The sequence below is a fragment of the Teleopsis dalmanni genome, chromosome 2 (assembly GCF_002237135.1).
Source record: "Teleopsis dalmanni isolate 2A chromosome 2, ASM223713v2, whole genome shotgun sequence".
NCBI lineage: Eukaryota > Metazoa > Arthropoda > Insecta > Diptera > Diopsidae > Teleopsis > Teleopsis dalmanni.
Window position 1 is genome coordinate 173,839,331 of NC_051847.1, and position 26,354 is coordinate 173,865,684.

A 26,354-nucleotide genomic window follows, 5' to 3' on the forward strand; every position below is an offset into this window, starting at 1 on the left:
GTCAAAAAAAACCATGAATCGTTCCCGAAGCGCTAAAAAATATATACCTGCTGATATTTGGATGAAACTATTGATTTGATATCAGTACCAAAAAATCAATATATATCGTTCAGTTGTGAACTGTACACCAAATTCTTTTTGCCAGAAGTGTTCCGAGAATTTAGAAAAATAAACCACTGAACATGATTTATTTGATAGCAATTAATTTTTTGGCAACTTAAAACATACAATTAATTGGTCATGGTCCTCAAAGATATTTTCTCATTCCCACATATCAAAAACAAACAGTGTAGGGAAAGGTTTACTTTGTTAAAAGAAATCGTTAACGTGCTTCTTCTATAACCACAAAAATTATGTTTTAGTGGTGTCCTGCTACAGATTATTATTATTACAAACAGATAATTATTAATATTGAGGGTTTTTGTTCTGCCAATTACATTTAATCAAAATCTATTGGATTTCGTTTATGTATTAGGAGTATTCTCTGGGTTTGATTTCTTTAATAAATTATAGTACTGCACATACGTTATGGATATAGATATAATGAGCTCGAGGTCATTAGTCATGCTGAATGAGAATATATGTTTTGAATATGATCTCCAACATCTCCATAACTCCACTATAATCATGTTGATAAATATTCCTTTAATTCAAACAGTTTAGAATATATAATTTTGCTATTTGGTTGCTACTTAATTTATTAATATATTTAAAATTAATCTTTGAACTAATTTTATTTGCATTAGTTTTATTTTATTTAAATTAATACTTCCAAATAGCGTACAATACAATATGGAATGATTGTATGTATTTAATCATAAACAATACTTTACTCTATTCATTTCAGCCTCCATCAATTAGTTGGAGTACTAGTTGCTAGCTACATTATCTCGAATGATTCCATCACTAATTTCTGATTAGTTTCCATCCAATTAAACTTATAAACGCAATCACCCACATACGAAACTACATTGATGTTCCGTTCATTTCAGTAATTCAGTAATTGGCCGAGCAAAGTGTTTCAGTTCGAAGTCGAAATTCAATTATCGCAATTTTGTATTTACACGGGTCAATTGTTTGCCAATTTCGATTGGCCTGAATTACGCCGTCAAGTAAATATGGGTGCGTCCGGTGGTCTGTTAATTTTTGCCTAATTTCGTTGTACTCGCATTTGCGATGCATAAATAGCCGATCTCAACTGCTGCTATTTCTGATGATATTGTTGTTTTTATTATTATTATTTGTTGCTGTTGTTGTTGCAATTGCTGGAGCACTTGTTCACTTAGTCTCTGCTAGACTCGATGTTGCGGCTTTGGCGGCTGAAAGATTGATTAATTATTTTGAGTTCAATGTTAAATAAAAATTTATCTTAAGTTGTTCTGCTTGTCGTGATCAATAAGTTTTATTTGCGCTTAATTTTCAATTCGAAATTATCTGCTTTGCTGCGCTTATTTTTATGCATTTTCAATTACATTTCATATGTGGTGCGGTGTAATCATTGGAATTGCGGGAATACATAGACATGGCTGAAGCAAATTTTGCAGCTTAGATGAATTATCATAGGAAGGTCGACTTCGTTGTTAACGAATTTCTTGGTTTGATTACTTAAGCCGTTGATTTAGGTCAAGGCTGAGAGGCTGAAGAAATTAATTACACATATTATCTAATAAAACATAATATAGCTTATATGTTATGATGAGAGAAATAAATGGGTTGGGACTTTATAATTTAATTTTAATTAAAATTAAGCTAAATTTTGATATATTCTTTTAAATAAAGACTATTATCAGTTTATATAAAGTAAATTTTAATTAAAAAGTACAATTTATGAATTAGTTTTCAATCGGGCAATTACTTTCTCTTTTGCTTTTTAATTGTGTATAATATATCTATTAGTAAAAAAATAACCTCACACTCTTTTGCTAGTTTTTTAACATAAAACAAAAGACATTTCAAGTAAATTAAGTTCATAAATTGCATTTATAATGCGAAGTTCCACATATCAACAATTAACTTCCTATTTTTTTGCAAAATTATTATTTATTTAATTGTAAAAGTGAAAGTATTGGTGAATAACCACATAAAACAGACAATTTTTTTTAACTTATTAACTGTTTATAAAGGTTAAAGCTGTTGGCAGTGATGCTAATTATGGCTTTTGACAATACATAACTATTTACTGTCTAAATATATAATTAATAACTGAGGACCTAGTCAAACTCTACAAATCTTTTATCTGTTGTATAGTGCGGATGCTTGGGCAATGGCTAACAGTAATTAGAAGACGCTAAGAGCATTCGAGTAGAATATATATTCCATACATGATACTAAAAGCGTTTCATTTGTTTCATTTCTGCAAATTTGAATTAATTAATAAATTATTAATTTCTATTTTAATTTTAATGTATTTTATTTTATAAAAAAATAGGTTTATACACGAAAAAACACAAACATAATCTTAGCTAACAATCGAAAAACCTGATCAGTAGCAGATTTTCATTTGGTCTTTAGAAAGATCGAAAAAAGCTTTCAGTCTGGTAAAAGAGCGCTCCCAGAATACGAAAGATCTTTCAATCAGTCTTTCAAACAATTTTTGAATGTCATGAGCTGAAAGATCGTTTTCAGAATTACCCTGTAAATATGGTAGGAACTTATTTTCGAGAGCATCTTAATCAGTTCAGCAACTACTTTTAAAGATTATCTTAAGCTTTATTAAGGAACTAAAATGGTTATAAGTCCTTCTACATTTATACGGTAACCCAATTAATCAATATACCTAAAAAGATCTTTAGGATAACTGAAATAACCTCCCAACCGATAAAGCTCAGTACTTAGTTAGAGCAAGCATTAAAAAGATTTACTACCAGTCAATTTTAGTGTATTATTCATTAGAACAATCATTTTTTTCTGTAATCGTGCAAAGTGTATTTGAAGCAATATGTGCTGGTATATATCAGAATGAAAGAACGTTTAACCAAAATTTAAATGGTTAATTTTTTTTCAATGCCTAGAATCGCAGTCTCTAAATAAGCAATTCAGTGCAACTTAAATCATTAATAACTTATTAAATGCCACTTCCTTATTCACATCATTGACTCGGCACATTGCCTCACGAAGTGGGCTTCAGCAAAAGCCAATCGCTTGACTCAACTTAATTTGTACGTACGTGAAATAAACGTACCTTTTAGCAAAGTTGTGAGTTATTGGCACATCTCATTGCCAACTTAAGTTGACGCAGATAGTTTATGTCATACGTTTTTTTTTTTGCAAGCAGAAAGAAAAATAATTCAGGCAACGTTAATAGAGTACCATCAGCTCATAGTATTCGCACTAGATAATTGCTGCCTCCATTTCTCTCCCATTTAAGCACTTCTTTCAATAGTTATTTGCCTATCAAAATGTTATAGTATCAACTGATGTTGTTACACCTCTTAAAATATTTGCGCGTAAAATTGAAGAAAAAAGCTTAAATATTTTATTAATAAATGAAAATAAACGAAATAAAAATCAAAGACGCATTCGCCGCATGGACGGTTGAGAGACGTGCGCATATAAATTCGTATTTATGGGTACGTGTTTCCTTTTATTTTGACTTCAACCATTTTAGCACTGCTCACCAACGCCCTAAGTTCAATCACTGGCTGCAGTGTCTGGTTCGGTGTACGGCAGGCAGGCACCCTGCAATCGAAATGCAATCATAATTTTTAACTTTATGCATTTTTGTCATACACTTTAAATGCCTGTGAAAATCACAATACTCGCACTCTAAGAAATTTTTAAATAAAAACGAAATTGCTGCGATATAAGCACGGGACGTATGGGCTCACCAGCGCTGAAGCACAAATCAAATTGAGTGCACTTGCGTAGTGTGGCACGCATGCGTGACTATAGAGTGCGGCTAATAGAGTGCGCTGTGAACGGCATGTTACTCGCTGCTCGCTGTTTGCTGCACCCAACACCTTTTATTTTATGGACTTTGTGCCAAATGCGTTTGGGTACTCGGTAAGATGTCGGCGAGTCTCTTTACGTTCATGGCTAACAGGGATTTTAATTCTGTCGCGCTCTTTGTTTTTTTTCTTTATGTTTTGACATTTAATTGATTTGCAATGCGTACTGCAATTTCCATTTTTATTTTCCAAAAATCTAACGGAAATTATTAGTCAAGTTATGAATTATTTATGGGACACTCAGTGACTTAATAATATAACTATTAAAAATAAATTTTGTTTTATGCGACCGATTGAAAATGCCTTCATTTTGAAGTAAAGTTTAATTAAAAAATATTTTATGTGAAATTTATGCTTTTAAAATAACAAAAACTTAATTGTCTATCAAGACTAAAGATGTCGGTTTCTTTTAATAATGCACAATATAGATTTTACATAAATATATTTTTAATACAATTACAAAAAATCACGTATAGTTGGAATTTTATATTCAATGAAAATATATTTATTGGTAACTTTTAGTTTAAAAAAAAATAATTAGCAAAATTTTACTTATTTATATCTAATAGCAAACCATTATGACACACAAAGCATTAGAAATCAAACGCATTTCTTTCTAAAACACTTCTTTCTGTACTCAAACTTTAACATACTCTGAAATATGAAATATAGTAGCTCCTCGCTACTATAATCGTGATAGTACTCTAATATGCCAGAAAAATACTATTCTGGTCCTTATTGTTATACACTAATGAAGAAGATTTAAAATCTAATAAATCAAAAGAGATAAATCAAAAACCGAGCGGATAATGGCATAATCCAGGATTTGTGGCAGTTAGAGAGACGCGCTGCAGAACCCATATGAACCTTGAAATACCTGAAATATAGAGCTGCTCGAAAATATTGTTGTGATTCTTATTATTATACATTAATGAAAAAGATTTAGTATATAAATCAAAAGGAAAAATATCAAGAGAATAAGGGCATAATCTAGGCATTCTGGCGAAACCTGGTAACGGGTATGGCCATTTAAGTAAGTAAGTAATGGTATAAAAAACTTTAAGCGCTATAAGGACTTAAAGTTACTATAACTTCACATCGAATTTCTAATAATATAACTATATTCCACTAATGTTGATGGCAGATAACATGTAACATAATCCTTTTGACATTGAAATAGAAAACAAAAAATGTATTTCCATAAAAATGCGTCAAAGAATGATTAACTACCCATATACAAAAACAGCATGTGACGGTACATAGCGTTGCCAGTTCGATTTAAAAAAATTTTAAGAAAAAAACTGTTGAATGCAAAAACATGGTAATTCGATTACACAGCCAACTTAAGAAATGCCGCCATGTTAGCGATTTGATGCCCGCAGGGCAGTAGGCAACAGGTAGCTTAACTTGAAACGCAATGGCGCGGCAAGTGAAATATGTGTAAGAAAAATTAATTCATAGAGAAAGAAGAGCTTCAACGCATTTTTCTTAGTTCAGCCGTTCAAAACTAAGTGAGTCAGAAGTGGGCAATACTTTGGGCTACTTTAATAAAAAGCGTTTGTAATGTGAACTTCATGTTCGAACTCCGCATGCGCACTGCATGCGTTCCATACATACCTAAATGCACACACGCATCTCACTTAACGTTCAATGGAAGATATGCACACGACATTTGCCCACGTCTGGCACAGCGCGATTTATTTGCTTTTTAATCACATTTTTTATGCGTGTTTTACGCGTGTTTATGCAAATTCACTTTTCTTCAGTCGTCAAATTCATTTTGATGATCATAAAATGCATTAAATTTTTTAATAATTAATTTTTAAAACTGTTGATAACTGATTTTATGATAAGAAAGTGATTTCCATTTTTGTTTACTTTTATTTACAAACTGATTTCGTAATTTTCCGCTTTTAGTTTATTTAACAAATAAGCCTGGCCTGCGGTTAGTTTGTTTGAAAATCATTTATGAGCTTTTATTAATCAACAGATTTTTAACTGATCAATCAGCTTAAATGGAAATATTCAATATTACTAATGCGGAGTTAATCTCGTAAAAAAATTCATTTCAAAATATTTAGTTTATGAGTTTTAAAGCAATTAATTTTATGGCTTGTCATTTAATCCAAACAATTTATTTCTTCAATGTAAATTGACTTGGGTATACCAAAAACAATATAATTACTTAATATTTTTAATTATAATTATTATTATGAAAAAAAAATAGTACACTTAAAAGATCAATTATGCCCCTTAATCTGATTAGAGTATTCCTCCAAATCTGATTTCTTTAATGAAAGACAACATAGAATCTATATTTTCTAGTCTTGAATACTTCTGTTTCATGAAGTACCTTCCTAGGTGTTTCTTCCGCTTGTGCATCAGTTCCAGGCACCCCTCTACCACTTCGCATGCGGTTTCTCTCTCATCTCTACAGTACCTGCAGTCTGACAGAAATTATATTTCATTTCCATATAATAAAAATATGTATAATAATTAAAATTATTTATTATATATAAGTAAAAATTATTTTGTTTATCTGTTTTATTTAATATTCAATACCAATATCTCTGTTTAATTTTTTTAATGGTCATGTGCTAGACCAACATACATATTTCTAAACTGAAGGGCATTTGAAGTAACTAGAATAAATAATGCTGATTAATGACTAAAAAATGCTTAATATTTTAAAAATAAAATTTATTTTGTTTTAATAAAATCAAATAAAAACACATCTTAATTGTAATAAATTCCTGAAGTGTTCATGTGCAATGAATTTTAATTTTATTTATTATAAATATTTATTGGATTAAATGAATTTAGTGTGAATTGTGGCAAATCACCTAAATGACGTGATTTGTGTCGTGTATCTATTTTATTCCAATCAAATACTTGGATACTCGTGATTTGAAATTTATACGAAATTAAAACGAATAATGAGTATTTATTATAATTGCCATCTTTGAGTCAGGCTGTCTGCTACAACGACCTGAATGCATATAGCCAATGTGTTCCGGTAGTAAATTGCAATTATTTTACGATTAAATCTATTTTCTTATTTATTAATTATTATAAGTTTTTTTCCTGAAAATAATGAGATTGTTTGTATTGCAAAACATTTCCTATATAAGTCAGCGATACACGATTCTGTAAATGAGTTAGTCATACAATAAATTTAAGCATTTATTAGAACTTTGTATTTTTTTTCAACTTTAATTATACTTTTCTTATAATTGTATATATTAAATGTTATTAAAATTATCGAAAAGTTTTATTTACTTTATCTGTAATGTTAATTTAAGATCTACAATTGAAAAACATATTCAGAAATTTAACACAAATTGTATGGAAACTCTAAATCAAAAACAAACAACATGTCAGGCCTTTCAAATTGTTGCTCCAGGATATTTGAGACATAGACCCGTTGTAAAACTTTACGAAGTGAATTGAATTGAGTGAAACGGAAATTCAAGCCGTAATGTATGCCAATGGACTGTCCGTCCAATTTAATAGACAGCCAAACAGACGGATTTGTGAATAGAGGAGTTGAATAGTTAAAGGTAAGTCAGATTGATTGACACTGATATAAGTCAAAAAGTGTAAATTCGCAATTTTTGTTGGTAACTAAAGACTAAAAATCCTGACAAAAAAATATATTTTTCTTTTCTGGCTTTCCTTGAGTTTTATTTACCACCTACAATTAGTAATTAAAATTTAAGTAAAATAATTAGTTAACAACATTTGAAAGTGGGAAGCAGCAAGGAGAGTCTTTAACATGACAAATAAATTTAAATCAAACAAAAACATTTAATGGCTAATAAGAAAATTGTTTTTTAACAAAAAAAAAACACACATGTAAGATATATGTTACATGATAAAGTCTACACTTCATAACTCCAGTTTTACGGAAATTAAAAAAAATTATGCATAAGCTAACCACACATTTATGTTTGGAAGTATCTTTGAAGTAGGTATGTATTCCATTGTATATTATGCAAAAAATAATTGCACTTATGAGTCATTGTTGAAAAGAGTTGTCAGCGTAGGTGTTTAGAGTTTCGTTAATATATGAAGAGGGCAAATTATAATCGATTATGAGTATGACTATTTTATATAATATAAAAATTATCTATGAATAAGGACAAAAAAAGAAGTATTAGTATCCACTTACTTATTTCGAAATCTTGTATTAAAAAAATTTTGGAAAATACATGCCATTAAATATTGTGAACGGTTGTCAATTTTGTACGCCATTTTATACATCACTATTTTTATAGCATATGTGAAACAGAACTATCATTCTGGGCAACATGTGTAAAGTAAAAGCAGGGCTGTTCGGATTAGATACGATCGCGGTCCAATACAAATCTCTATAATGATTGGAGAGCAGCAAAATCAAATACATACTTTCTTAATTGTTTTCCACAAAAATAAAAACACAATGCTAATGTTAAATTTAATTTTAATTTATTAATTTGAATTCATTTATTTGTTATACCATAAAAATAAAATAATCTAGTGTTAAGAATATACCGAAACAAAATTTATGTGATTGTAGTAGATTTAAATCAGGTCGCGGGCCGCACAAAAATTATCCATAGGCCGTGCTTTGGACAGCCATAAGTTAAATGTTTACCATTTTTTAATAAAAGATCGCCTAACATATTTTGATGCTGTTAAAGTTGTGAAACTATTGTAGTGATTCTTTACTATACATTTATTATAGTAATTCGATGCACATTTCGCATGGAATTTTCTTCAGAGATGAGGTCATTTCCTGTTTAGTCAAAATATCAACAAACAAAATTGTCATACCTGAATCAGTAAAAATCCACAAGCAACTATGGAAAGACAATTGCCTTCCCAAACGGTCACTGTATGGTTTCTCATTTAGTCTTGAGGAGTAATAGGCCTGTACGTTTTTGAAAGTGATGACATTAACCATAAATTGTCCATTCTGATCGCTACGGTCATACAATTATAATTTTTTTTGAGAAATTTTTGATATGGATGTAGATACGGACCACAATTTTCAGAACATGTTTTACCTCTATTGCATGAGGAAATGTAAGTTTCAGTAATGTGAATTAGCAACCAAAATCATGGGTTTAGTTAAAACTGGACTTTTTTGTGGCGACAAATCTTCACATTCTCCACACTCCTGATGAACATTCGACAGCTATTGCCAGTTATGTGATGACAAGTAATCGAATATTATACTAAAAGAATCCAACACTGTTAAATATACCATATATGACTACAGTTACATTGTATTTTTTAATACAATACAGTCCGTAAATGAAGTCATATCTAATGAATGACGAAATTTTAAACTTATTCTCATTTCACCCGCTTTATATTCTGTTTAAAATATATATATAATTCTCAATTAGTTTCTAAATTTTGGCATTCAGAAAATATCAGTTATATTGTATTATGAATTGCAGTCAATTATAATTCTCATCATGTTTTTAAATTCTATTGTATATAATATTTTTAAAATATTTGCTATGTACAAAATTTTAATATAATATTATCTGTAAATGAACGTTCGAAGAACATTGTAAAAGGGAAAACACTAGTTATTCAAAAATAAATAATTTCATTTAGTTTTTGCATTGCATTGGATATGTAAGTCATAATATATGACTACAATTATATGTTATATTTTAATACACCACGGAAGACTCCAAAGTTACTGTTAAATAATAAATCTGGCACCGGGAGTTTTTTTTTTGTGTTATGTTTACCCATTTCGTGAGCTAACTAGGAAAACAATATTTTTCTACAAAAAATGAGATAAAGCCGCAATAGCGGTTTAAGCCGCTTTTAGAACAATACCTATAAAATCGTAGAATATTTTGCGAACTGTGATTTATGGTAGCGTGAATGTTTAATATTAAGACGGGACTAATATGAATTAAAGAGGCATGAACATTGAAAATTATAAAAATAGTCTTTTTTATCACACCATGTTGTCAAAGTTAGTTCGTAAGACTTAAAATACTATTTATTTTATATTTTTAAAAAACCATTTAGTAACAAGAAACCTTCGTGGTACATTTGATACGATCCTAACACTACTTGACAATGTCAAGTCGTTTATATAAATGACCTCAATTTACGTGTTCGAAGTTCAATTTAATTAAATCTATCATCTTGCAATGCCGATTAAGTTTTCGGGAATAAGACATACAGTCAAATTGACCATGTATTTTAATGTTAAATAATTATTTACAAAGTTTTATTTATATGTGGCTTACTTACACTTGACATCTCTTTCTCTTGAATTTTGATAAAATATATTAGTAATAGTTTAAAAGGAGCACTTGCACTAAAAAAAAAAGCTTGACTTTAATAAACTATAGGAAAAAGAAGTGATATCTACGAAATCTATTCTAAAGCTTACAAGAAACCAAAAAGGGACAAATAGAAGATGTCCTTTTCCTTAAAATACGATGTATCAACATTTCTCGAAACTGCACTTATAAAAAATGTATGAAACTAAAGTTGACTCTTAAATTTAAAAAAAAAAAAATCTGAAACGAAATAAGTACCTTATTAAATAAAAATTATAATTTTTTTAAAAACATTTAATTGTAATAGATATTAAATAAAATAACTACACGTGAAATTAATTTCATGTACATAATAATTACAGATCAATTAAATGAATATCGGTTCAATCGACCGTTTAAAGACCTATACATTAAACGTGATGTATATAGATTATACAATTTAGTGAAATGCGAACGTTGAGTAAAACAATACATAGTTTAATAGACTTCAGGATGTACGGATATATAACAATATTTCTTATTGTATTGAGTTTACCTGATGTGAGTGCTATTAAATATTATATAGATGTATATATTTAAAATTGATAATAATAACTACTTAAGGAAATATCGGGTGTCTTTAAACTAACAAATGCCATTTGTGAGTCTCATAACAAGTCATGGGCTGTTATTAACAAGTGTCGATTAAAAGCTCTCCGGCGAGATACCACAGCACTCTATATTAACGTAACACTTGTGGAGCCTGTGAAAAATACAATAGTATATATATATGAATGCAAGTTTAAATAATTCTTTTAAAATTTTAATTTGTTCTTAAAAAAAGCTAAATATGGCGATTCTGAAAAAGGCAAATGGTTACAAACCATTTCTGTACAACATTACCCTTGATACTTGTGAATATCTGGCAAAGCGGAACAATCCTCTCATGAATCTCATATTCAAGTTTGTTCAAAAATATTTGGAAATCGGCAACTGGTGTCCCTATGAGGTTTATTTTAAAATTTATCCTTACTATTCAATTTAAGAATTTGTGTTTTTTGATATAATTTTATTTAAGGGATTCGTTATAGTGAAAGGCTTATACTTGAAAACGGAATACCTGCAAAGTCTTCCTCTTCCCGATGGTGAATACATCTTAGCAGGAAATTGGTTTGTGAATAATTTTCATTTAATAACATCAAATTTTTATTTTACATTCACAAAGTAATGTCTACTTTAATAAAATGTGCTGATACTTATAAAAATATAAAGTACTATATTATACAAACACTTTAAGTGGGGCTTTAAAAGCATTCATATGTTTTAGAACTTTCAATAAATCTTTTATAAGGACTTTTAAATTATTTTATGTTAAGTTTTAATATCCAATTAAACACCATCAAGTATGTAAAATAAAAATTAGTCAGGCCATAGAATATATAGGAATTTTAATCATGATAGCATGGGTTTTCCTTAAATAAAATTTAAGGAAATTTACCACGAGTGGATCAATGAATAATAATTTTTCTGTGCTTCTGTAGCGCATTGTTAAAGAAATAAAAACTTTATTAAAACAAATATCCGATGACTATATTATCTCCAGAAGTGAAGCTTCACTCCAGCACAACACTTTTCCAAAGGTATTTGAAGTCATTGGACTATGCGGACGAACCAAAAAGAATGAAATTTTGGAATTCAATATGCGTATTTAAAAAATATCTAGAAAACATTCTGGTGGATGTATTACTTTTGAATAAAAATTTTATTATTTCCTTAATAAATAAAATTATTTTTATATTAATTCCAATTTTTGGATAGCAAGCTTTCTTTTTGTCTCAGAACTTATAGATATCTACTGATTAGTATTTTTATCAAAAAATATATAAATTAAAAAAATATTTTAAAAAATTTGATCTGTAGGATGCAGATCTTTCAGAAATGATCAACGACATGAAATAAATTTTCATTTTATATATAAATAAAAATAATTCAACCAGAACAACCTTTCATTTCAGACTACTCCGATTTGCCAAAGGCTTTCAGAAAAGTCAATTAATTGAAGCAATTTTTTCAACTACACTATATATAGATATAGCTTGCTTCTGGAGAGATAAGATTTTAAGAATGTTAGCTTCTTCAAAGGTTAAAAAGCATTAAAAATATTTAGGTTATTGTGATCAGATTTTCACGGTTACCCAAACAACTGTCAAGGGTCTAAGCGAAATATCTCCAAGACCAGAACTAGTTATTAACCACAAGGAATCCTCTTACGAAATAGCCACGTAGTACAGAATTTCTAGAACTAATTTCAAATTTTTTAGACTGTATTTTCATTAAGTAAGTTGAATACGTATAAACTGTAATTAATTTTTAGCAATATTTGTTGTTTGTATGGAACGGAGCTGTTTTCTTTTAAAGTATAAATTTAGTCTCATTCGTAATTTGTTTTATTAAATTGAGGTTAATTTTTATTACTCATTTTAAAAATAACCAGAGGTAAAATGCAGTTTTCATTTCCTCTAATATTGCACCCAATTTGTGCGTTTCCTTTAGGCCTAGTGTAATAAATCCTTACTCACTTTATTTATGATTGTTGTTTGTGTAATTGTGTTGTGTTGTGTTATATTGCTTTTTACACGTTACCTTTTTTTTATTTCTCCTGCAGCCAAATTGAGTTTTTAAGCGATATTGGCTGATGTATTCCATCGCTATTAATAGGTTTGCCACAGATATGGAGCTCGCAATGCACTTCTTATGTGAATAGTTTTGGAGTTATTTTGTCTACGCCAACGCTTTGTGTTTATTGTTTTGGGTATAGTTTTTTAGTGCCTGGGGTAAAATTTTGACTAATCTCAATACTACGTTTACAGACTTCATCTACAAATTTTATGAAGCGTCATAACGAGTGATTCAGTTATATAATTGTAAATGCTTTGAAGATAAATTACTACCAACAAAGCCTGTGCTTCATAGTTTGTCATTCTTCGAATAAGCATTATTCCAGTGTTATTGTAAAATAATCTAAAGTTATTAAACTCAGACCTGGGTTAATAAATATTTTTTTTTATAAAAATTTCTATTGTAACTTAAAAGCTATCCTAATACGGTGAAAATCATGTTAAATCATACCTGAATACTTTTTATAAATTTAAGTTTTTTATGTAAATGTACAAGTTTTACATTTATATGTTACAATACTTAAATGCCCAGTCCATTGTAGTATGAAACTTAAAGTAAAAATATATATATAACTTCATGTCTTTTGAAATCACTGAAGGTTGTTTAATTTAACATACTTCAACAAGTTTAGTGTGAACAGATATTCAAATAGAGGCATTGTGTGAATAAAAGAAGTCATCGGTTATAAATGAATAAAAGCGTTTCGTTCAATAATATACAGTCGGTTGGACATTAGAAAATAGTATTAATCCCCAAATTTTTAATAAGACTAAAGCTATCGTACATACTATCAGACAGTCAAGTTGGCTTAAAGTCCTTGATTTCCGTCAAATTTACATCCAGTAAGTTTTTTGATTGGTTCACCTCTCGAAACGTGATGTTAACAAAGGTCAACCTTTCTCTAATCTGGGTTTCCAGTTGTAGAAATATTTTCGGTAATTGCAAAGCAGTCGAGCACGCAGTCAGTGTGCTTCAAGATCTCATTTGGATCATCTAAATAATCTAGACATATCACTGACAACATACAAGCTGTTACTGAGCTCTTTTTGTGCTTAATTTTTTAATAAAAGATGGGAAGACTCAGCGATATGTAGGCATCTGTATGCAATTTGATCACGAAAGAATTCAATACTGCCACCGAGTTGCCTCCTAGGTTTACTGACATGTGATTGCAGATTAAGAAATCATGCTAGCACATTGAGTCTCCCTGTCAATTATATACATATGTCGCAATTGTGGACAAGATGATAAAATTCGTTCTCATTTGCTCTGTTCGTGTCCAGTACATGGATGGCGCAGTCTTACCTAATCTAGAGGCCTTATTTTTTTGAGAACTTCGGTGAACTGCAAGAAATTCCGTCAAATAGGAAATTAAGCTTTGTCAAAGGTTCAGAACAGTTTTAAAACTTTGAGTTTTTCATAATACGGTAACACAATAGGCCAATAGGCCTAAGTGGGTCCCTTTAGTCCGCCAGTACAAACTAAACTAACCTAAAGTTATTGTATTAATGCGTTATCTTTGAAAACGGTATACCGCAATCAAATTGTTGTAAAGTATGCACGCCGTGGCGAAAACAAGGTTTCTGAGTATTTATTGACGAATTAAAAATTGTGACAAACATAAAGATCTAAGAATCGAATTAGTCGAAAAATAAACCCAAAATGTAAAACTTGAGTAAAAAGCAAACGAAAACAGCAATCAATGGGAACCCATCCTAGTCACAAACATGGACGGATATATATTAAGACATAGAAGATATGTTGACTTACATAGTTAACTTCTACAAAATAAATGACACCAATCTAAGACCCTAAGGGTAACCCTAAGCCCCACACGTGCAATTCGCTACACATGTGTTTATTTGGCTATTTAATTTTATAAATTACTATGAATTATTTATTAATTTATTAGTATTTAAAAGTTATTATTAAATAATTAAAAACAGATTAAAAATATGACACAAAAAAGTTCAAAAGAAAGAAAACATTGCCTAAGCTAGATTAAATATAACTGACATCTATAAATTTCTTTATAAATTTTACATTTTTAAAATTATACGATTAAGTAGGTAAAATGTAAATAAATACGCTTGTAGCTACTCAAAATAGAAAATAAAAAACTTTTTTTTCAATAGTTAGAAAATGATTTAGCACATTTTCATAATTCGAAATTTTATCTTGAGTTTATGCGATTTTAATTAAAAACTCACCATGGGTGGCTTTTATTATCGTAACCCAGCACTATAAATAACTGTTAATGATAAGCATTATAAATTTTATGACCAACTATTTGACATATTAGGCAAGCTCATGCCACAAACCAATCTCAGTTAGCAAGCTCGGATTGAATTATTCTGAGGGAATAAATTAAAGTTGAAGTGATTTTGGCGCCGCAACGTGATAATACTTGATAAAAATGCCACGAACGTGCGCTATTGTAAATGCTTTCCAGTGAAGTCCAATAAGTGAGAATTATATTTAGAGAACGCTTAGAATAACCTTAGATTGCGATTAGGTGTTTCATAATTTAATACAGCCTAGCATAGCACTTAAGTATCAACTTGGCTGCTAGAAGTATCAGAGAAGTGAACTCTTTAGTCATTGACAGGAGCAGTTAGACGAGAATCGCTCCTAGCTTATGTCAAGCCTCTTACTCATATTAATATATACAGTTTGCACCTACACATTGCAGACAGTGGCGTCACATTGTTTGTGGCGTTGACACGTTCAGTTTAAAATGATTTACGATCCTCGATTTGGATTTGTAGTAGTGATCTTTTACGACTTCAATATAGAATATTATTTATTTCATAATTTTATAATTTTTTCTTGCTATTGTTTTGTCATAAATCTACAAAATGTATCTGAGTATCTAAAAATGATAAAGCTAAAAATTTTACTGAGTTAAGTTTATGCATAAATATTTTAAAATAAATTACAAAAATCATGATTTATTTACTTGTATTCTTATGAGCACGAGTATATAGAGTTAGACGTATTAATATCCGTATCAGTTTCTTCACTGATTTCTACAGTGTGTCAACAGGTTTTACCTTGAAATTCATAGCTTTTTTGACGTGAAACTTCTATTTATATTTAATCTATTTACTAAACTTTATGAAATAATTTCTCAAAACTTAAATATTTTTTAAAAGCTTAGTATAATTTAATAATAATATACTAATTTTCTTAAGATGTGTACTAATGATCAAAACGAATTCCAGAAATCAGTTTCATATCCCCATTGCTCTTTGCATTGTATAAAAATTATCTCTAAAAAGAGTTAGCAGGAAGAAAATATTTAATGGGTCCTTTATTCAGTACATATCCTCAATTCAGGAGTCTTAAATTTTGCACAATACGATTGATTAACAAGTTTGAGCCATACTGAGAAGAGTTGTACATAGAAGTAAATTTGGAAGAGGTGCACGTCTGTTTACTAGTAAGAATATACTCTTTAAAATGAGTTAATTGTAATTACAAATAAATATTCATATCTCGGAAAACTATTTACACTTAAAGTATCTTGCACCATACATTTAAAGAAAAATCAGAGAATCAGAGAAATCAATATCAATTTTAAACAGTTAAGTTCTTTACGTCGCAGTGCCGTTTTGCTGAGGTAAAATCTTTATTAATTTTTTTTTTTGAACACACAATACTTACATGGAGAAAGTCACTTGTGGATTAGCTTCACTTAAAGTATACCTATTTAAATGGAACTAACTAGAATTAGACTGTGGAGCAAAACGACGGAAATCTAAGGTTTTTGCTATATGTCGAGTCAGCGTTCATTAGCGAACTGACACAAATGCCAACACACTTAGCTAATGCCAACTGAGACAGCCGACCCTGCGATCAAAATCGTACTATATTTAACAAATAATTAAAATTGAGTACATTTTTGGAAAAGATTATGATTTATATAAAATAAGTTATTGTTATTGTAATTATTGATTAAGTAAAACATAGGTTCAGTAGAGATATCTTGCTCAAAATGGGAAGAAGAATGCAGAATATTAAAGGAATTGTATAAAAAATAGAAATAAATAAATTTCTATATAATTTACAATGTAACTAGAGATATTCTTTTTCAATTTAAGTTCCAAATTTAATGGGATAACAATAAAAGTTTTATATCGAATGTAAACCCATGAACATATTTTTTGTTTTACATAAAATTAAATAGATGAATTAATTTCTTGCAAACCACAAATTAAATAAGACTCTACAAGTCTTTGCATATTTACATACAAAGATATATGTAAACAATAATTTAATTCAATTGCCAGACTGATAATATTCGATCCGTACAATAAAATATATCTCTTCCTCTCCTAATAACAAGAAAAGTTAAGCAGCAAAGATTGAAGATACAATTTCATTTAGTGCAGACATGAGTCGACAAGCGAAACGCTTGTTAAGAATACAAGAAAAGTAGATTTCATTATTGATTGTACGATAAAAAATGATATTGCGGAAAAAAGAGAAAAATACACAATTGTGAAGGAGTTGTGCATAACCGCGACTTGGTCATCAACGTTCTGCAAATAGACTGCATCTGCAATCCGTGAAACGACATAAAAGGCACAAATGTTCTTGCTGACCGACATCAAATTAAAGCGTTCATTTGCATAATGTAGGACTACGATCACATAGTCACATAGTCATACTGCAGTACCATGAAGCGTACAAAGTCTTTTACGCCTTAAGTCGTCATTTTACGACTGCGGGTAATAAAGACAGAATCAAAACGTTCACTCAAGGATTAAACGCTTAAATTGTGTAGTCATGTTTTCAGGGAGCATACAAAGCAGTGTAATCCGTGTTTGTGCATGTTTTACAATTTTATATGCATCCAGACCAATGTGGCCAATGTGGCCAATATGAAAAGTGCGTACTATATCGAAACGAAGTCGACAGGCACGTGGTACCTGCAACAGGATGGAACCTTTAACTGGATACATTGGATAGATAAAGAGCTTTATGGTAGCTGATTTGGAAATTATTTTAATTTGTGACGTTCATTACTACTGTGATTTATGCAATCAACTTTTATGTCTTAGTACATTTTTTTACGCTCATTCCCTTCGGTTACTTATGATTTGCTCTTTTTTGTCTCTAAAGTGTCAATTTATGTCTCTTGTCGCTAGAGGGTATGAAAAAGAAAAGTAGAAAAATTAATTGTACCAGAGCAACTTAAAAGAAAAGACTAAGTGTTGAGCTACATTGCCAGGGATGAGTTCTGAAATCCATTAAAATTAGTTTTTTACGACTTAATGCAGATAATATAAATAAGTTTGAAATGAGGTTTAAATTAAAATTGAATATAATATTATTGTAAGATATAATAATATAACTATTCAGTAAAAAATCATTTCATGATTTGAAACATAATGAAATTCTGCACTGAAACATGACTTTTTAAGAATAAATATATCTAGTGTGGTTATCTATATACTTATAACAGTACTTCAGAAATTGGATATATTGTTAATATTTCATATCATTTGAATAAAGAAGATATTAAAAACGTATTTTTTGTTTAAACTTAATAAAACTTAATATTACCGAAAAATTTCAACTGATCAAAACTAACTTTATAATAATGATTGTTAGGCAGAGTTCCTGAGTGCTTGAAGTAATTTAAAAATAATCATACGAATATAGATAATGAGCAACATTTTACTGAAATAAAAGTGGTAATCTTCGTATATGTTATCAGAATATTTTGTAAATTCAGCAAATTCAACTCAGGTTCTCCATTAACATAAAAAGAGTCATAATTTGGTATTTCAAAAACCTCTATTGATCGCATAAGAAAATCCTACAATTTCCAAACTTATTACAATGTTCAGTATGATAAAAAATGATATATTTTATTAATAATATGTTATATTCTTTTTTTGTCACCAAAAATATTATATAATTTACATTATATATATATATATATATATATATATATGTACGTACGTTATATATTAAAATAATATATTTACATTTTTACATTCATTGTTTTTGAGACATTGAAGATTTTTAAGTAAATTTGTATACGACTAGACTTCTTTTGATCAATTATGCCGATTCATATAGAAATTAGACTCCTCTATTATATGATTTTTTCAATTCTTGAACTAAAAAAACATTTTCTTATTTTAGTTAGAAAATATCTTATGTATACATAAGTTCTTATAATTAATTTGATCCACAATTTAGTGAATGGGTCAAATTATAAAATGTAGAAATACCTTTTATCCTCATGCAGACGGCACCAGTGTCTTGAATTCCATTTCACTATTGACAATTAAGCTTTGGAAATTGAAACAGACTTTGCAAACCTAGGAAACAGTATTAATATCTGTAACGTCACCAGTCTTGAGATCAAGCAGAGAAATACTCTTCCCAGCAGGTGACACTACAGTGTTAGTAAGCGACTGAAAAGTCGACCCCTATCGCGACAAACTAAAAAACTCTTTAGAAGTCCATCACTTTACCTATGCTAGTGTGTGCGGCAGAGATATCGGCAATTATTGGTAATGTACACATTCTTTAAAATGTTTGAAGAGAAAAATTTTGCGCAATATAGTGAAAAATTATTCTAGATAAATCGATCAGCTGTATGAGCTATAAACGGTACTAACAAAGAAAAGTGAATAAAAACTGCACAGCACTGGTTATGATGGATGATTATATCACAAATAAAAAGAATTTATAATGGTACCTTAAAAAAATCACGGAAAAGGGTTCGCTTTTCATCCCTGAAAGAATTGTATTCTTATTCGTTTAGGTGAAAGGATCAAGTACTAAGTAATCTGAACTAGTTATTTGCTTTTGAGCAGCAAATGGAAAAGGACGACGGACGTGGTCAAGACCAACACACAATTGCAATGGTTAATACAGTAAATAAATAAGTAAATGAAACATAATTCTAAACAATATCGGTTTACCGTTTTTATTTTCATTTTTCTTTGTATATACGATATTTTTTTTGTGTAGTCTAGTATAAAATTACTATAATGAAAGGAATTTTTTACTAAGTCACATTTCATTTACAAAAAATATAGAATATACATATAATATTCAAAGAATATAAACAAAAAATAAAAAATAATAATATTGAAGCCCTTGAATAAATATGAAATTTTATTGCTTGTCTTCTCATAAATCACAGTTCATAAAGGAGTAAAAAAATGAATTCTTTGCTTGTCTTATTGTTATTGTCATTATGCTGAAAAAGTATCTCAACGATTTCGATTTCCAGAACGTGACACATTTTTGTGCTGCAGTTGCTATTAAAAAAAGTTAATGCTATGCTTTTATTACAAAACCGCAGCCGGCGCATCACTGAACTGCAAACGGGAAAAAACTTACAAGAAAATATTATGTATCTTTCAATTCCAATTTCCGAGACAGTTTAAGTTGCTGAGGCATGTAGTCTTCGTATCTGTAGACTTCAGTTTATGTTTGCTTAGCCTGCTGAAGCGTGAATGTGTGAACTTGCGGTCTTGTGTTAATAAATAGAAAAATGATTCTGAAACCGCATGAATCATACGCTTTACTACGTTGACACTTAAGAATTATTCCTACGTGGGATTTCTCTTGAATTCAACCGACTGCAATATTTCACCAGAGCTCAGACTCTTTTAAAATGTGCCCATAAAATATATTTAAATTATTTAACTGCAATTTATTAATAATAAAGTATTAAAGGTAACAATACTTCAATACGCTATGATTTCAAATAACATATAGTACTATTAAACAATAAAAACATTCCAAATTTTGTCTCTAAAGATTATATTGTATACTTAACAAGTAACTGAAATTATCTATATTTTTGAAAGCTCTACAAAGTACCTCCAGCTCAAAAAGTACCCGGATTTTGTGAATAAAACACACAAATTTAAACTTAATTCTTAATTTATTTTATCTCCTTTAAAATATGCTCCTTCTGAATATGCTTTACCCAATCTTCCTTACACTTTTCGTAGGTCCTTGAAGGTATGGCATTTAGTTCCTTCAGCGAATTCTCTTTTACCGATTCAATCGAGTCAAAACGCTTACCACGAAGGGGCAATTTGAGTTCGCGAACAAGAATAAGTCGCACTGATCCAGATCTGGCGAATATGGTGCCTGAGCGATGACATTGGTGCCGTGTTTGGTCAAAAAATCGCGTACAACAAGATTTTTCCATAGTAAAAATCGCTAAATGCACTTGAGGTAGTCTCACATTAACAGCTGCTGTAAACAAACTAATTGACAGATGGCGTTCAAATTTGTACCATATGTCAAGAAAGGGTGTACCAACATAACAAAAAAAAATTGTAAAAAAGGTCTATTACTTAAGGAGTAGTTAACAAACAACAAAATCCGGATACTTTTTGAGCAGAAGGTAAAAGTATGACAAATGAGTAAAGAATAACATGCACTTTCGATCTCAATTCTGAAAATATCTTTTCTTTGCAATTACTGTACTCGCAACCAGGTGCAATTAATTATCTATAAAAATGTTGCTGCTTTTAGTGAAAATGATTGCAAAACATTTCCTACAATTTTTATGCAAATTTTTCTACCAAACAACTGCCATTTCGAATAGGGAAATGCAACAAATTTCTTTGTTGGCCAGCGAATTTGTTTGTTGGCCAATAAAATACACAAATTTAATGTTTGCAACCGAAAAGTGCGGATTTCTTCGTAATGTACCCGTATTTCGGCGTCCGTTTTTGGTTATGTTGACTTTTCACTGGTGGTGTTCACTGGTGATTATTGACCATTAACGAGCATTGGAAATGTCCACTTATGCAAATATTCATTGCACAATTCGGTGACAAACGCCCAAGGACCGATAAGCAAACTCGATGATGTGTTGCGACTTCACGGAAAACGCATATTAGCAACTGCAATTTTTATTTGCTGCAAATTACTGCGGCCATTCACACAAACGTAATTGTTTGTTTAACAAATTTTCCTTAATAGAGTCGCAGTTTTTCCAATTTTTAGATTACAAATGAGTTTTGCACAAAATAATCTTATACGACAATATTTCAACAAAGATTTCCTAAGGCGTTTTGTTTAATAAAATAATTCATAAGCATGAGTGAAATTGTTGTTTAGATGGTATCTAACAAATCGATATTAAACGTTTAAAAACATTTTAAAAATATTGGAGACAATAACTTGAAATCCATAAGATAAGAAAGCCTATTATCTTTATATCAAAAATTATGATGTATAATTTAGCATTACACCATTTCTCTTTTTTGTTTGAAATATTAGACCACTATTTTAAGCCAATAATCTTTTACTCAAAATATTTCAACTCACTCGATTCTCTTGATGTGACCAAATTTAGGTATTTTTTGTGGTATGTGGAAAGCCACTTGAACCCATAAAAAGACCTCTTGAAGTGAATGAAGAAAATTACCACAACAATGTGGAGAATAGAGAGATGTTTGGAGGTTTATTGTGCAAAGCTTGGAGAAAATCTGCGGAAAAAATGCTCGGGACTGAGATTTCAGGGGGAGGTTGTGTAGCCGGGTGAGGTATCTTCAAGCAAGTGAGAGAAGGTACTCGTCGATGCCAGTGATTTTGGCTGAGTCAAATATGATGGTGTTGAAAAAGTGCTTGCCGTCAAGCTTACACTTGTGATTGGTTCAGTAGCGAAGGAACACTCGAAAAGAGGAATATTTTCCATCTGGGCGGAAGAGATTGCAGATAAAATGGGGAAAGGACATATTTGATAGAGTTTAGGAGGGAGATGGGAAGTAGCTACCGGAATCGGCTTTAGTTTTGCCACTCTTAGCTTTTATGCTAAGAAGAAGTAAGACTTTGACTTTCTTCGATGTTTGGAAGAAGCAGCTAGTGTTATCCACATGGTTGAAAAGCATTACGCACTTTTACAAAAACTTTTACACTTTTCACCACATGGCTTAAAGGGAGACGTAATTAGTGTCAGCTGACTTTATGGGTGTTTTGGGTTTGGGCGATGTAGATGCTTTCGAGAGCGAGAGCGACGGAATCGATGTCCAAGGGAGTCATGTTCCCGTATTCGGGGATGCCTAACCAGAAAATATGCTGATCGAGAGTGAAGTTGAACTCCGACTAGTTGGTGCTTTAAAGTTAACAAAGGTGTGGGAATAGGTGCGAGTATCTCTGCAGTCGTGAAGGGCAAGGCTTATTGCTTGATGGTCAGGTTTTCCGTCGATGATAACATTGTCGATAAATGACAATGTTGATTTGATTGACTGAGGTGTTGATCAGCCAGTCGTAGAGACTGTAGCCACTAAATCATGAGGTAGAGTTGTTCCACAGGAGGCGCTTGCAATTAAAGTAGTCATACCCATTATAAATATTACAACCTAATTTTATCAATTTAGAGTTCTTCTGTATATCAGGAAAATCACGCTTGGACTTTAAATCTAAGAGAATATAAAGATTACGTACACGTTTTTCCTGTGTAATTATATTTTGACCAATCACATTTGTGACAAGTAGGTATTAAGTGAATCATATATTGCAAATGAACTCAATATATCTATTATAATGCTTCTTTTTCTAAGTGTCGTAATAAATTCTGTGTAGATGCTCAGAGAGTAAAAACGACTGCATACAAATTTCAAGTAAAAATGTTGACGCAGCTAGCTTACGAAAATAGTCATATAATTGCAATATTTTTGAATAAAATTCTAGCAGTTCCATTGAAGCAATTACTAACTTAGATTGCTTTTCAAAACCATCGTACAACGTTTCCACAATTTTTAATAAAAATGTCTCGATGCACATCAACATCAATACTAGAAGCAAACCCAGTACTATGATCGCTGGATAGGTAATGAGCAACAGTTTTAGCCAAAGACTTCTTTATGATAAGAACAAAATCATAAAAATGAGACAACCAATAAATCGTGCTAAAAGTAAATAATACTGAGCCCTACTAATGGTCAATTCTTTTCGAAATAATGCTGTATATTGTTGACAGATCTTCAAAAATAAGTTCATGAACTGCAAAATTTCTCGATTACGAAAATTTAAGTAGATACTATTTATTAGAACAAAAACTAAGAAAGGTATATAACAACATAACATGAATAAGTGCGTTAGTTTTTTATCAGCCGATTTAGATTGAAAAAGTAATCCAATACTTGCAACCACGATTAGCAGCACATAAAACATTCCTGGCAACAAAATGAAAGAATGCATAAGTCTTTTGTATTTGAGCAAACGCGATGACTTTTGGAATCGTTTTTTCTTCTCATTATATTTCTAGGAACTCAAGCCATACACTTTGGCTAACTGGTGCAAAAATTCACTAAATGTGAATTCATCATGATTTCGTACTGACCAAAATATTACACCGACTGGCTACGTTTGTTGTGAACGATAAACTAACGTGGAAATATAAAAAAAAATATATTAATCGCATCATAATTTAATTTTATTAATACACTAATGTTAATGAAGTGTCATCAACTGAATTATGATTATTACATTAATGCACTGGAAAAATTATATTAATTTTGCAGTATATATATACTGAATCTACCCTAAGAATCACACTCAAAGTAATTTTAAATTAGGAAAGAATTTTTATTTTATTCTGAAATAAAAAAATCAATTAAAGTAATTTACAAGTATCTTACTTTGCAAAAGGTACACTATAAGAACTTTGATGAGAAAGTTTAACATTATAATGATATTGTTTTTTGAGATTAAATTAATCTCAAAAAACAATATCTCCAAACTGCTCTTCTTTTCATATATACATATAAATATATATATAAATATAAATTTATACTTGTAATGGACGATATTAAAAAGTATCTGGCAAAAATATCATATTCCTATATAAAATCAAAAGCTAAAGTAACACAACGATGATAAATGTGAAGTAAGGAGATTCAAGCTCTCGAATTCTATTGTAAATTAGTATAAATTTATTAATTAATTTTTAATGAAATACTTGAAGTTGACCTACTACTGCGACGTGGCTTTTAAAAGTGAAGTTTTTAATTTAAAAAACGTGGTTTTTTCAATTCCGGCAATTCATGCTCCTAAAATTGCTGGTACTGTCATTGATATCTGTGGCGAATTTTTTGTCATTATCTGCATTTGTCCAATAGTTAGCAATGTGTTTTCTGAACTACAAATAATTAATTAACCGATTTATACAATATCTGATCTTATTGGAAAAAGAAATTGCATTATATTTTGTTTGGACAATGAGCTTTCGGCTTGAGTATCATAAAGAACGTTTCGCAAGGCTCACGGTGATAAGGCAACATAAGCAAGCAAAATGATATGCAAGTGATATAAATAATTTAAAGATCTCCATAAACGAATATCAATATCAACTGCTAGAAAACAGGATGGTGCTAAAATATCGTTAATTGACATTAGAGACCTCATTGATACTGTTAGCATTTCATTTAGATCAATAGATATTTAGACCATTTTGATAGCGACACACTGCTATCATATATAAAGTAAGAGTCCTTATAAGTAGCTTTAATTATTTAATGTTTTAAAGATTTATTAATTTTGTGCCTCTAATTTTTTAGCACTATTAACAGCTGTCATCCTAGTCATCATATGTTTAGTCTTAAGTTTGCATTTAAAAATATGAATCATTTAGCAACCGCTGAACATGCCAATTGAAAGTGTATTTTATTAATGTTACTTTCAGAACAACCCTGTATATGCACTAGTATGTTTTCATAATTGTACATGCTTACATTACTTTAGTTATATGTATATTCTCGGATTTTATAATTATTAAACAGAAGATTTACATTTAATTTAAGATAATATATATTTGTAAGTTACACATAATATTACAATCTTTAAACAGTTAATGATAATATTAGTATATAATGCATCTTATTAAGATAATATACATTTGTACGTTATACATAATATTTTAATTTTTCAATAGTTAATAATAATATTAGTCATAAGTAATAGTTTACATGAGGTGATAAGTCATACATATAGTTATAATAAAAATTGCGTTAGAGAGACTCAAGATTAATATTCTCATTAATAAGTTGTTGCGTAAGTCGACTATATTCCAAATCTTCAAATTTTTTTGGTATACAATATACCTATTCAAATAAAACTGCTCGACCTAAGAAAAAGTATGCACTCATATATATATATATATAGGTATGTATGTATAGTATAAATATTAGTATTAAATTATAATTTTCTTACCAACATGCAGTTTTTTTTTTCTCTAAAACTTTGCTTAGATATTAAATCTAAGATATTAAAAATATTATATATTCGTTTCTCATATGCAATTATATTTTGACCAATCTCAGTTGTCACCCTTAAGTATTGAATAAAGCACACGGCCCAAGTAAAATGGTGATATCGAACGTATTTTAACGTTTTTCTGAATTTGTCCCAATAAAGTGAGTGCAGAAATTGTGTGATGATAAAGGACTGTATA

At 29.9% G+C, this 26,354-nt stretch overlaps 1 protein-coding gene across 1 annotated transcript; it reads left to right on the forward strand.

Annotated features, from left to right (window-relative positions):
* Window positions 1-10,738: 10,738 nt before the first annotated feature.
* On the forward strand, window positions 10,739-12,921 carry LOC119676193. Its single transcript, XM_038087426.1, has 5 exons — window positions 10,739-10,786; window positions 10,850-11,005; window positions 11,070-11,234; window positions 11,304-11,395; window positions 12,891-12,921. Exons 1-5 carry the CDS (start codon window positions 10,739-10,741, stop codon window positions 12,919-12,921), a joined length of 492 nt encoding a protein of 163 aa, XP_037943354.1.
* The last annotated feature ends 13,433 nt before the right edge of the window (window positions 12,922-26,354 follow it).